The sequence below is a fragment of the Argopecten irradians genome, chromosome 2 (genome assembly GCF_041381155.1).
Source record: "Argopecten irradians isolate NY chromosome 2, Ai_NY, whole genome shotgun sequence".
NCBI lineage: Eukaryota > Metazoa > Mollusca > Bivalvia > Pectinida > Pectinidae > Argopecten > Argopecten irradians.
Window position 1 is genome coordinate 32,371,967 of NC_091135.1, and position 12,858 is coordinate 32,384,824.

Below are 12,858 nucleotides of genomic sequence, written 5' to 3' on the forward strand. Positions count from 1 at the left end.
ACATCTCAATTATGGCTTTAAACAGGCGTCCTCCCCTGTATGTGGTGTATTGTATGTGAATGTGTGTATGTACTAGGAAATCTGGATTTATCATCGTTTATATACATATTTGAGACAAGATATATCTGGGGTTGTTATCCCTATCTCTAAATCAACGATCTGTGTAGTTTTGTTCTTTGTTACTTAATGCGCAAATTTTGTTTTTTCAATATGGGTAGTTATCTTCGATCTCTTTGTTCATATACACGTAAATGGACACTGTAGTTGATTTGTTTTATCTCTGTGTCTCAAAATACATGTATAGTCAATTTGTGATGAAATATAGTGAGTTAGTAAATATTTCCCTATGAACAAAATGACTAATGTTCAATTGCCGTATTGCACGTTTAAACTAATGTGAGGCAAAATCATGAACCAAACTCAAGTCAAGATTACTCGATATCATGGCGAATGAGAGTCCCAAAATACAGATTTTTGTTTGAATCAATGCTGAATTATCAGGTGTTCCAAACAAGAAAGAGTATTTACAGATAAAATTCAGGTTAAGACACATTTAAAAAAATCTAAAATGTAATTTACGTTTGTGTCAAAGGAATCGATAGCCAATAAAAAGATTTTCGACAATGAAGTAAATAAAAAAAAAACCATATCAATCGTACTTGCACATTTATTATTGTTTTTCTATCAAAATAAAGACCATATTAGGATCAGTATATTAATGTAAAATAAATAATACATTGAGAGAAGTAAGCGAGGGTCAAGTAAAGCGTACATATAGGACACACGAACGCACGGGACGTTAGGTAGGTTTACTAAGCTGATATATATATATATCACCAGTATTTAGTAAAATGATAATAATGAGTAATAAAAACAACAGGTTTTCTAAAATTGAAACCCTGTGACTATATAGATAATAGAGTGACAATGAAGATGGCGGTAAACAACAATGGGTCCGGTAACACAGACCGTGCAGACGACACTCGGCACATAAGACTGTCGAACCTGAAGTAAACAAAAACATGTCATTATTTTGTGTGTTTTCAATTGTATTTTTTTTTTTTTGTTAAAATCATTTAGCTTTATTTCGTGGTGGTTACGCATGAGGATACTGCAAACGTGGACATTTACGCGATGGGGAATTTTCGCGAATTATACGAAGGTTGCAAAACCCCGCGTTATATTTTGTACATGTATAAACTTTGTTGATAAAAGTATGAAAGCGTATCTATCGCGAAAATAACAACACCGTGAAAGTTTTGTGTATACAATAGTGAAATTAAGCACTCGCAAAAATATCCATGTGACAGCATGAAGGTACCACAATCAGGGTAACATTTTACTATTAGTCAATCAGTGCGTCCTATTATTGTGGAATTTTCTATTGGAAGTTCAGACGGAGGCATGTCATTGCAGAGGAAAATAATCTAAGACACAATAGCAAGGAGAGCTTTGGCTTAGTGATTGATATGCCACTAAAGGACGTAAAATGGTAAGGCAAAAAAATGTCTGTTTAGGATGACATTGGCAAAAAAATAGGGTCGGCAGGTCGGGAGGATTTTTTTTTTTTTTTTAGTGTCTTTCACTCTAAAACAAATGCCGAAACCAGTGTCTGACATCGAAATCACGACTTTTAATTTTTTTTTTCGTAGAAAAGTGGAAAAAATTAGGGTCGGGGGTAAAAGATTAAGGTCGGTCACGTAACTCTAAACAGACATATTATTTTTATTGGCCTAATTTGTCTAAGCATGGTTGTTTTTGTTGAATTTGATCTACGCGTATTATGAAGGTTACGGTAATTAGAACAACCATGTAAACTATTGAAAATAACGTTATTTGAATTTCCGTGACGGTATTTTTTCTGTATTGTTTAATCCCCATCCCCATTAGTCAACGCAATATGGCTGTTCATCACCTGTAGGGGCTTCTGTCATCTAAACGTACCTCTGATCAATTTATCTTTAGATGTCCAGATGTCCATCGAAAATATCATATTAATCATAGTGAGGTGTTATCATATATATGTTTTTATTCAAACTCAGATATACAATATCAAAACAATATCTCTAACTATCAATGACAAGGAAGAATTTGTCTTCCAATTAATAGATAGATATTCATAATAACTAGACTAGTTTATGAACGTCACTTTACCAGTTTCTAAAACTACTAACTTGATTATTGACTCTGTTGCGTATAAATCTTGCTATCGAAGGGGGATAACTCCATCAAAGAAGAGAGAGAAAAACGTATTTTTATAATCGTTATCATTTAGAAAGAGTTTTTATTTTTTGAAATAAACTCACCGACTATATAATCCCTGTTGCTTTTTCTCGTACTCCCGATCCATGAGATAGCCCTCGAACCATCTCTTCCTATCCCTGAATGGGTATTCGAACCCTTGTTTACAGTCACACCGGTACGCTCCCCTTGTCATGCCGTAACCAGGGATCTGACGACACTGGTTACACAACAAAAACAGGTGTTATAACAAACAGTGGAATTGAAGTGTCACTGTGACTTGGAAATACTATCTATATTCTATCAAGGTAATCTGTAATACATCTTCTGCATTGCGGATTGCTAATTGCCAATTAATTCCACGGTAATTTCACCTGTTGTTTACATCAAAACATAAGTATATAGTCCGATTTCGCCATTAAAGGATGCTAGCAGGCTACACGTTTAGATAGGCTTAAAATGAAAAAAAAATGTGGAGGCCAGAAGAAAAACAGCTTTAGGGAGACAGTAACTGCAATTTTTGTGATAACATTTAGTTTGTTTCCCAATGGCTGCGATTATACAATGTAACGATAAGAGAGGGGGAAAGTTCTCAAAACTATTGATCTCAAAGTAGCGAATCCGATCCTGATGCATATTTCTTTGAATCCAAATATTATAAATAATTCTTTTAGACCCAGTATTCTTCTGTACTTGGTCACTAACAAACTGTGTAACGAATTTATCTTGTCGACGGTTCTTTGAAATATAAAGATAAAAAATAACTTTTAATGTTATAAAACAACAAAATAACTCAGACCTTATGCAATATATTTCTCACCGAATGACTCAAATACGTTGATATGGTTCATTTACGTTTTACATTTTTTAGAAATAATTCTAACTAGGCGATTACCTTTGCTTTCCATAATGTCGTCAGCGTAAACTTTCACTAACTTTATGCAAAGCATTTCTTGGTCGCCATCATTTTGCTGACAACGTTACGATCTCGTTAGGAGCAAAGAACGACAACTGTACTAACCTATTATGTCTGTAATTATGTCATTTTAACCTATAGGAATTATTGTCTGTGATGGGCTAATGCATCATATATTGGCAATCTCGTATCATATAATGAGCACATCAATGATATAAGGCAGCTATGACTTTCTATATTCCTACATCGGCCAGATGATGCTGGGACGGTATAGCTTACCTTTGTGGACTGGGCGTGGCACTTGGCCGTGTTCTTGAAGGCATTGGCAACATAGAATGGCTGTGGACATTGGGTTATCTCCAGTAGATCTAGTGGAACGTCTACTGTCACAACACCACTGAAAAATAATCGTAATATATTTCTAGATATTCAAGAGAGACACAAGGATATCAGTTCAAGATTTTGCAATTTTAATTTCAAACAAAGAAGATGTCAAAGGGATAAAACATGGGGTATTGCATATAAAGGTCTTCTCCCTGAGGATATTAGTCGGAAAGAAATCGCTCAAAACTAGAGACGTGTTATAGTAAACTATAGAAACGAATATAAAGGAGGATAACACTCATTTGTTATGACCAAGAAATGTATTTGTTTCCTTAAATATGTGCATTTAGTTACATTTCTTCACAAACATTTTGTTCGCATTTAAATTGGAAAAACAAAGTATTTGACATCTGAACCCATATTTAACACAAATTCTTGGAAATTCAACACTAAATATGCATTCAGGTGATCAAGCATTTGTCTTTGTTTAAATAGGTGAACAGAAACAAATTTTGAAAGAAATTATTCCAGCGCAGTGTTTTCTTCCCTAAGGATGTTTTCGTTTATGATTATTCCCTAATTTATTTTTTTATGTATTCTTTGTTTTCACTGAACATACTCTATGTTGTTGTGATATTTAGTGATAGATAAATAGACCATACCCATGCGACCTTGAACTACAGACAAGATAAGTTCATGTTTAACTCATATGATTACTTTATTATTACTTACGCAAAACGCAGCAATTCGAATGGTCGTTCCATTCTAAAGAATGGCAATACGTATGTCAGAACCCATGTATCAATATTTCCATCACATTTAAACGTCGGTCCAACCCAGATCCCAGCTGCGTAGTCTGGTGCTTGGTACGTTACGGGAAAATATTCAAATTTAACAGAATCGTTTCCCGCTGCATCTGTTCTAACCATCGGTCGCATTTTGTAGTATTTAAGTGACTCTGTGTTAGTGTACCAGCGTTCTCGTGCACGTCTGTACCAATGTTCATAAACATATGGTCTATGTAAACCTGCAGTGTCTATGGCATATGTCACTCCCTTCTTTTGAAAGGCAATTGGCCCGAAAAACTTTCTTTTCGAACCGTCCATATTTTCAAACACGTAAGGTTCATAATAAACGCCACTTGACAAAATTTTATGATCCGCCATCACGTTTGCTATGACTTCACCAAACATGTGTTCCTGGTGAATTCTTCCACCGCCCCGAATCCAGCCGAACCTTTCATCGGGATTTATGTTTTGATGAAAATTGCTGAGAAAATGTGACAGACGTAATGCAGTTCTACCCTGAGACTCGAACTGCGTGTCTGCTCCATACGCTACATCCCCGGAAAGCTGTAACGTGTTTTCTGACAATGTCTTGCAGTTTGTTGCTGAAACCATCTTTATCTGTCGAAATATCCTCATCATTTTATCTTGAGAAGACTGTTGGAACTGTAGAAGTGAACCAGATCGTTTGGTTCTGATCTTCGTAGTCTGTTGTTCCGTTTGGCCTTTAGATGATGTGTTTGAACTGCTAAAGAATCCAGCATCTGTGGATGGGCGTCCTCCTGGACCAACAACCGGCAATACACGCAAATCTGTAAGATTAAAAGTATACAAACAAACAAAAAAGACAAAATTTGATAATTGCATTTTTATCCCTCAATCCAAACACGTTAACCAAATATGTTTCATTTGAAAGTCGTAATAACTAAACGACATCTGATGTTTTGAAACTATAACGATTGTATTTACCCACCCTGACTTCGTTTCGGGAAGTATCCGAAAGATTACACTAATTTCTTATTTCCAGTTAGAGAAAAATACAGTTAGCATCTTTTATCTGTACGAGATGGTACTACAATAACAAACAAACAATGTCATTGTTCATGAATGTTTACGTTGAATAGTTTCCTCACATTATGCTAAATGATTTTTGCTAAATGATGCTAAAAGTAATTACAGAATGTGAGAGGTACAAATCTGTATAGCGTATGGTATGCGAAACATCTTTCATCGTAAGTGAAAACACACCTTACAATCGTGCTGTTAAGTTGGTTTTTTTATTTCCAGGTCGACCGTTTTTGACAACATGAGCAGGGCTAATGCTCCATTATTCGAAAGATAATCTTCAACCCCAACGGAAGGGAAAGTCATACTTCAAAGACTACAAGGCAGACTTTTACTTACACTGGGTACGAAGGCATGTAAAGCCGGCCATGTACTCATCATAGGTGGCTTGTTCCACGTTGTATCCTTTGTAGTTCCGCTCGAATGACGGTGGGAGATAAAATCCGGACCTACAGGAACAGGTGTAACAATCCCGTCGGAATCCTTGTCCGGCTCGGTGTTTACACTAGAATCAAAAAGAAAGTCGAAATTGGTCGAAGACTTTACATTGTCATTCTACCAATAGCTAAGGCATGTTTGCATATTTCTATGTTTTTTCATAAATAATTGGGATTTGGTTTTCTTTATTGGTTGATGTCCAAAATAATGACGAATGAAATTATGTATAAACGATGAGGTCCTAGATTAAAATTTCTTGGACTTCATCGTTTCAACATAATGTCATTTGTCATCGTTTTGGATATCAAAAATAATCTTTTATGGTATAATCTTATGGCAGTCTGTACATATATTCACAAAGAGGGGGACTGGAAATAGATGCTGGAATAATACCATTATTATGAAGGGCTAGATGCAAAGGAATTATTATTGTTTTGCATTTTTTCTCAATCAGTAATGATAATAGATAAATATATAATTGTTAGAGTCTTAATTTTATATATGATTTTACTGTATAGTATGAAACCAGATCACTTAAGAAAACCAATCAAGGCAATTGTGAGCTTCGGATATATTCCAATATTCCCTCGATTCTTGAATTAAATCCATATTGCAGTATTTCCGTAGCTAACAGTGTGTATATGTACCCGTGTCGAGTCTCTACACTTCGCTATTCCGGCGAGGTAACTGGGTCCGGGGTTGCCCATACCAACAGCACAGGGGTTGAAATCTACCTCCTTAAAATCAATGTCCATCGCAATCACACCAACAAACCTGAACACAAAATAGCAAACACTATAGATTATAAAACTCTCTAAGATTAATAAACATTACTACAGGTGTTCAAGATGCTATATATACGATATAAACACCAAATATTGTTCAAATGATGAGTATGCTCTGTCAGCGGTGGAGCATCTTTAAATCATGTTTCGTTTTTATATCATATTTATCATATTTGCATCTACATCAATATAAATGGAATTAATCCAAAGTACACATAAAAGGCCTTATCCTAAAATCAGAGCATTCGCATGATCCTAAAGTTTTATGCGTATTTAGCAAATGGTAAATATCGTTAACTGAAAGAAATTCATAATTCGTAAAGATCTATCTAAGACTCCAGCTAGGACAATTCTAATGGACAAGCAAGCATTCCTAAATTGACACCTTTTATGGATGTTAAACCTACGTACCGTGGTCTGCGCATATGTGTCCAGTTGAGGTACCTCGGCATGTAGTCAACAACAGGTGAAACGGCACTCGCTACCCACTTATTAGACCTACCACAGTCAAAATAAGGGCGAGTGAATCGAACCGGAAGTAGAGTGTCATCTTCCACTTCCTGTCCAGGAGAGTTTGGACCAAAGAAATTAAAAATCTGAAATTCATCGTGAATAAATTTCCCTGTTTCATTTGAGTATTTGATGCCGGTCCCGTATGTAAACTTTTGCGCGGAATCCAAAGCGGGGTCTTTATCCGGAAGCCAAAATTTATACCAAGGATTCATTTTAAACGCTTCGCTTGTGTAGTTCTTATCGTGTCCGGTTCCGACGTCGTCCACGAATGCCACTTTCCGAGTCGGTTCCCGAAGAAAATTATCCGCATCTTCTGTGTCGTCCCAGCGCCAGGCCCGTGGACCAAATAACGGGACAGTCGCGTTAAAATCTCGTTCTGTGAACCAGTTAGGATAGTAACAGTTCTGATCAAAGTATAAAGCACTTCCGTTTATACCGGAAGGATTTGCATTGACATCAGCAGTAACAGACATGTAAAGATAATGAATGTTTGGTTGTAGATGGAAGTTATCCGACGTGTTGATCTTTTGTAGAATGTAACTGTAGAAAAAGGCTCTGTTCAACGCCATATTGTGAAGATGAAGTAGACTTGTACGGTTTTTGTAGAAAATACGATGTTTTAATTTATTGAATTTAGGGATTTGAGAAATCGTGTCTGGAGGAAACAACATATCAGCCTGAGACTTGGACCGACAATTGTCCTCGTGAACCGCCACCATCTTGTCATCAAGTTCATCAAACTTATCTGGTTTTAACCAATCAAACACGTGGGATGCCATACACGTCACAATAAACATGGTAACGAAGACAGCGACTACATCTGATGTCATACTTCGAGGTCGTCTGCTTTCCAATAATAGTATTTGCTGGGGGAAATACGTTCAAATAACCATGCTGCCGTCGACACTCCATGCATACGGTTGGTATAATTTCTGTCGATAAAAAAGGGATTTGATTACATGTAATATATACCTTTATTATTTTTCATACCTTATATTCTGTCAAGAACCGAAAATGATTATATTAAATTCGCTTTCATTCGAAAAACTTCTTAATTGCATCCTAGTACACATATGTGTTTGTTTGAGATATCCGCTCATAAATAGTACTAGGTTTAACAACTATCGACATTTTGTGAAAAACATTTGAATAATAATAATAAATACACATCATTTTAGTTGACGAAATTCAGTGATAAGACATTTTAAAAAATACATCAAAACTTTGGAAACCAATAGCCAAATGTCAGTGTTGCTGCTACATTCCTATCAGATAGTGTCTATTTAGTCATCTAGAGTTACGTAAGTCTGCTTTAGCCACTTCAAGTACATTACCAAAATTTCATTACTTGAATAACTTTAAGCCCCGAATATCCATATATGTATATTGGTATGGCAATACCTACATGACAAAATCTGACATTTCAGGTAGAAACAATTCCTTACACATTACATTCCTTAAACTCCGATATATTCCGAACGAACATCATACATTCGGAACACCACGTTGTGCACATGCGTTATTTACGTTCGTTTGTTTGAATAATGAATCAGTAGATTTTTATATTTTTCTTTGAAATTTAATTGATAGGCGAGATAAAAAAAACAAATGAATTGTATCGTCCCGTCACGTTCTCACATAAAGTGATCGGTCTTCTAAATAAAATGTAAATAAACGTAAACAAAAACATCTGGCGACGCGCTTGTTGTGCCTTGACCTGGACATGATTAATTACCAATGTAAAACTAATGGTCCCGCCATGCACTATACACTACCTTTCTTTCCTGCCACGGCACTTCTTCTCCAGCTCCGTCAAATCTACAACAAATATATATTATCAACGTTAATCGGGAAACAATTTCTGCTATTTCTTATGTCATATTCCTCTGACATAGGTCAACGGGCCTTGCTTATGGACAATGTTTTCCTATTATCGTAAAATAAATATAGTTTTTAACGATTTATCATCATACAGTTATTGTCGCCCACCGTATTCAGTCCGTGTTTGCACTAGTGTTAGTCATAGAAAGATTAGTAACACTCGCCAGGTATACCTCGCGCGCGGGAAACAGAGATAAAAAAATACCTTGTCCACGCCTTCTACATGCATCCAATAACCAGGTCACATCCGATCACAAAGACCTGGCCAAGTCCTTTCTTACCTCAGATTTAAGATGAAGTAATGAATGTTCGATTTTATCCACCGAAGGAATAATCTAAACATAATCCTGAATGAATGTGTAGGATTCGTACGATGTCCCGTGTTGTTATCTTGTCCTAATACGCATATTTCAATATTATAACGGTTAATGACGCGACGTTTCACCTGTGATCGCCTCAGGCCACCTAAATGAGCGCAAGCTTTATATACACAGGAAAGCACTAATGACAGAGGGCAGCCTCATCGATGATGCAACACACAAGTCAACTGACACATTTATTACCTGACTTAGATACGCCGTGACCCATATGATACAACACAACAAAATATCATGAAAATATTACGTTACAATATGATAGCTACCATTATAAGGTAACACGTGACGAAAATAAATGCTAATATGAATACTTAAATATGTTATTTGTGTTGTTCTAAATATTCAGGAGTTGGGCAATTAAGATACGCATTGTGTCAAGTGTAACATTTCATGACCATGCGATATTACATATATTTTACATGTTGATATTACCTTGACAAACTTGGTAAAGCATGTTGGATACGGTAACGCGATATTCTTACAAGCCTATTACCCTTAGGTCCATTTCAACAAGAGAACTATGACTTTTTCGAAACATTGGAACATTGAATTTTAAATGAATATAAAGGGATCTATATTAAAAATCTTCCTCGGCGAAAAGCCACACGAAAGAATTCATAAAAACACACAAAAGTTAATTGTCATACAAGTAAGTCAGAATAATGCATATTTTAATTGGATGTTCTAGAACAATCTAGGACAATATAGAACAATATAGAACAAACTAGAATAATCTATGACAATGTTATTATCGATGTTACCGTTATCATTAGAAATTATCAGTAGCCAAAAGCTATTAGAAATACCAATGTGTATACGTGATTACAGATGATCATTTAAAACAGATAAATTTGATAAAACGACAATAAAGAGAACCATACAAATGTAAATGTTATCAGTACTTAGCCAAACATAAGTTCAAGCAAATAAATGTCATTAAAAGGAATTAAATATATATATGTTTATAGTATGTGAAAAATGCATAGCTTCCATAGAAACCAACTAATAACATCACTCGGTGCTGTTTTCGACAAATATTACTTGTTCGAGACTAGAATAAACATGGGTTATTTCTAACAAATTCCTGATTACAAAATGATTATATTATTTTGGAATAAATATATATATATTTATATTATAAGGAAATATTATTGTTATTATCAATCAAATATGCACTTTCTACAATAAATATAATAAAATATTACCTTCATATCGTTAAGTCCTGACAAATTCCATTCATCTTGCAGTCCGAATGAGCTGTGCAGCACGTACGTTACTACTAGCCTATGCTCCGTGTTGTGGTAGAGTTTGTAGAGATGTCATTAAAACGCTCTTTCTCACTAGCGATTTTCTCATCTGTCAAACCTGGACAGATATAAGAAACATGAGACACCTTTTCCATCAACAATTACGAAATTGATCAAAGCTCTCAATCAACCACTTAATTAATAATTGCATATCAAAAGCTTGATTTATAAATAGAGTTAAACTTTGCATTATAATTTAGTAACCTGTATGAATGACGTTACTGCTACTGTGATAACAATTGTGATAAAAAGTTAAATACAAGGAACTAATATACCAATAAATCAAAAAGGTGTTCACACCCAAGCATTAAGCTCTTCTATCATCGGGTTAGATGTATGTTTTATCAAGTGGAGACTTAACAAAACAAACATCAAATTTAAATTTCAAACTCGTACTGCATGCAATGAATTTACAAATCAAAAAGGTGTTCACACCCAAGCATTAAGCTCTTCTATCATCCTGTTACATGTATGTTTTACAAAACAAACAACAAATTTAAATTTCAAACTCGTACTGCATGCAATGAATTTACAAAAGGCAAAGAAGAAAGATATTTTATCACTCTCCTGAACGCAAAAGCCTATAAACTCGGATCAATTATAATGAGCGTCTAATTTTAATTCATTTCTTATGAAGCATCGAAGAAATAAACCTCAGTGTGAAAACATGTCACACATAAATAACCTTAAACCAAGAACGAGTTTCCTCCTAAATGTAAAATGAAAGCAAAAACTTCAAAATTAATTTAATGCATTGCTTGTCAGTGTTATAACGTCCTAGAAAAGTACGGAATAGGGTCAAACTTACCAGCTGAGCATATGCAACATACGACTGTTACGTATTGCTAAATGAATAAATACAACAAATAAGTGTTCACATAAACACTTACCTAATATTTTACTACCTCTTCTTTATGTCTTCGTTTTAAATTACACCGTTCATAAAAAATACACCGTTCATAAAAAATACAATGATTCATATTAAACTTCATTACTAATCATATTCCGTTGTCAAGTTTAATAATTCAATATAATTCATTTTTCAACGCGGATTCACACAGTTTGCAAGCAATTTGTTTTCATACCCCGATAAAGTTAAAAAATGGACTACAAAAATTTAATGTGCAGATATACTACAGTGCAATATCCTGTTACATTTGTACGTGCCTGCTATAGTGCGACTCCGTAATATAACACTTTAATGAAGCATTCATTAGGTGCTCTCATAATCAGAAGAAAAAACAATTATGTACTGCAACAGAACAACTTCGTTAGATTTCATATCAATTTCATGATATCACACTGAGTCAAAAATATACTGTGTTAACATATAATCGTTATTCACTGTGCTGAAATCTTCGTTTGTTTTGTGGTTGCTATCAAATATTATTTGAAAACACTTTCAACTAACAACGAAACGATTCAACCTACGAAATGATTTTAGAGTTTTTTAGAGGATAGAAAGTGACCACAAACAATTCATGTTAATATGTATTATAGTAATTAAGACTCCTTACATACAGTTACAACAGCGATTGTCTGAAAGAAAACATGCCGGATACAAGAAAAAAAGTTCTTATATGACCTGAGCTATTGATTGGGCGTTTTAATTAGCACAAACATGTCAGTGGTATATCAGACATGTACCAGAAGACGCCCTACTCCAATCCCTGTCAATCAAACTAGTTACTTTTTCTACGAGTGGTGTGTTTAGATTTCATTTATTCATTAACAATCCCAGGAACATTCATGACAGACACAGTTGTTTTGATACAAATTGTAATACATTATCCAAACAGAGTCGCCTGTTTACGCGAGGAGCGGAAATGGATAGCTAATTAGTGCGAACGGTTACTTTAACAGATTTTTTATTACATTATAATGCTGCATATAATCGTTTTGATGTCATTAGTAATTAAAGTGTCAAGACGTTTAATGACATCACTATGAACATTAAGTGGGTGATACTAGCTCATGGAAGTTTAATTCGCCTTGGTGGTATATAATTGACTGATGGATGTTTCACACAAAGAATGTCACTGAATTGTATGCTTGTCCCGACCCACCCCCTAACCCATCATCTGTCTAGCTTATCGGGGCTAATTTTTGAGGTCGTACAGTAATACCGTCCATGTACCTAGAGATGTTAAGATTGTCTGTTATTTTGTAATATACTATGAGAGACAGAAATAAAGCTTAAAGCTTCGAATTAAATGTTGAACTTGT

At 34.9% G+C, this 12,858-nt stretch overlaps 1 protein-coding gene across 3 annotated transcripts; it reads right to left on the minus strand.

Annotated features, from left to right (window-relative positions):
• Window positions 1-649: 649 nt before the first annotated feature.
• Window positions 650-10,706, minus strand: LOC138315184 (uncharacterized). 3 transcript variants are annotated; one of them, XM_069255996.1, is made up of 9 exons: window positions 10,531-10,706; window positions 8,843-8,885; window positions 6,966-7,999; window positions 6,417-6,543; window positions 5,671-5,836; window positions 4,214-5,078; window positions 3,437-3,554; window positions 2,307-2,461; window positions 650-1,005 (listed from the first exon to the last, which is right to left on the minus strand). In XM_069255996.1, the coding sequence occupies exons 3-9, from the start codon at window positions 7,895-7,897 to the stop codon at window positions 906-908; spliced, it is 2,463 nt and encodes an 820-aa protein (XP_069112097.1). In that variant the 5' UTR covers window positions 7,898-7,999; window positions 8,843-8,885; window positions 10,531-10,706; the 3' UTR covers window positions 650-905. The 3 variants fall into 3 exon arrangements, with proteins under 3 accessions (XP_069112097.1, XP_069112098.1, XP_069112096.1); XM_069255997.1 differs by lacking the exon at window positions 10,531-10,706 and adding an exon at window positions 9,230-9,387; XM_069255995.1 differs by lacking the exon at window positions 10,531-10,706 and adding an exon at window positions 9,154-9,387.
• Between the last annotated feature and the right edge of the window lie 2,152 nt (window positions 10,707-12,858).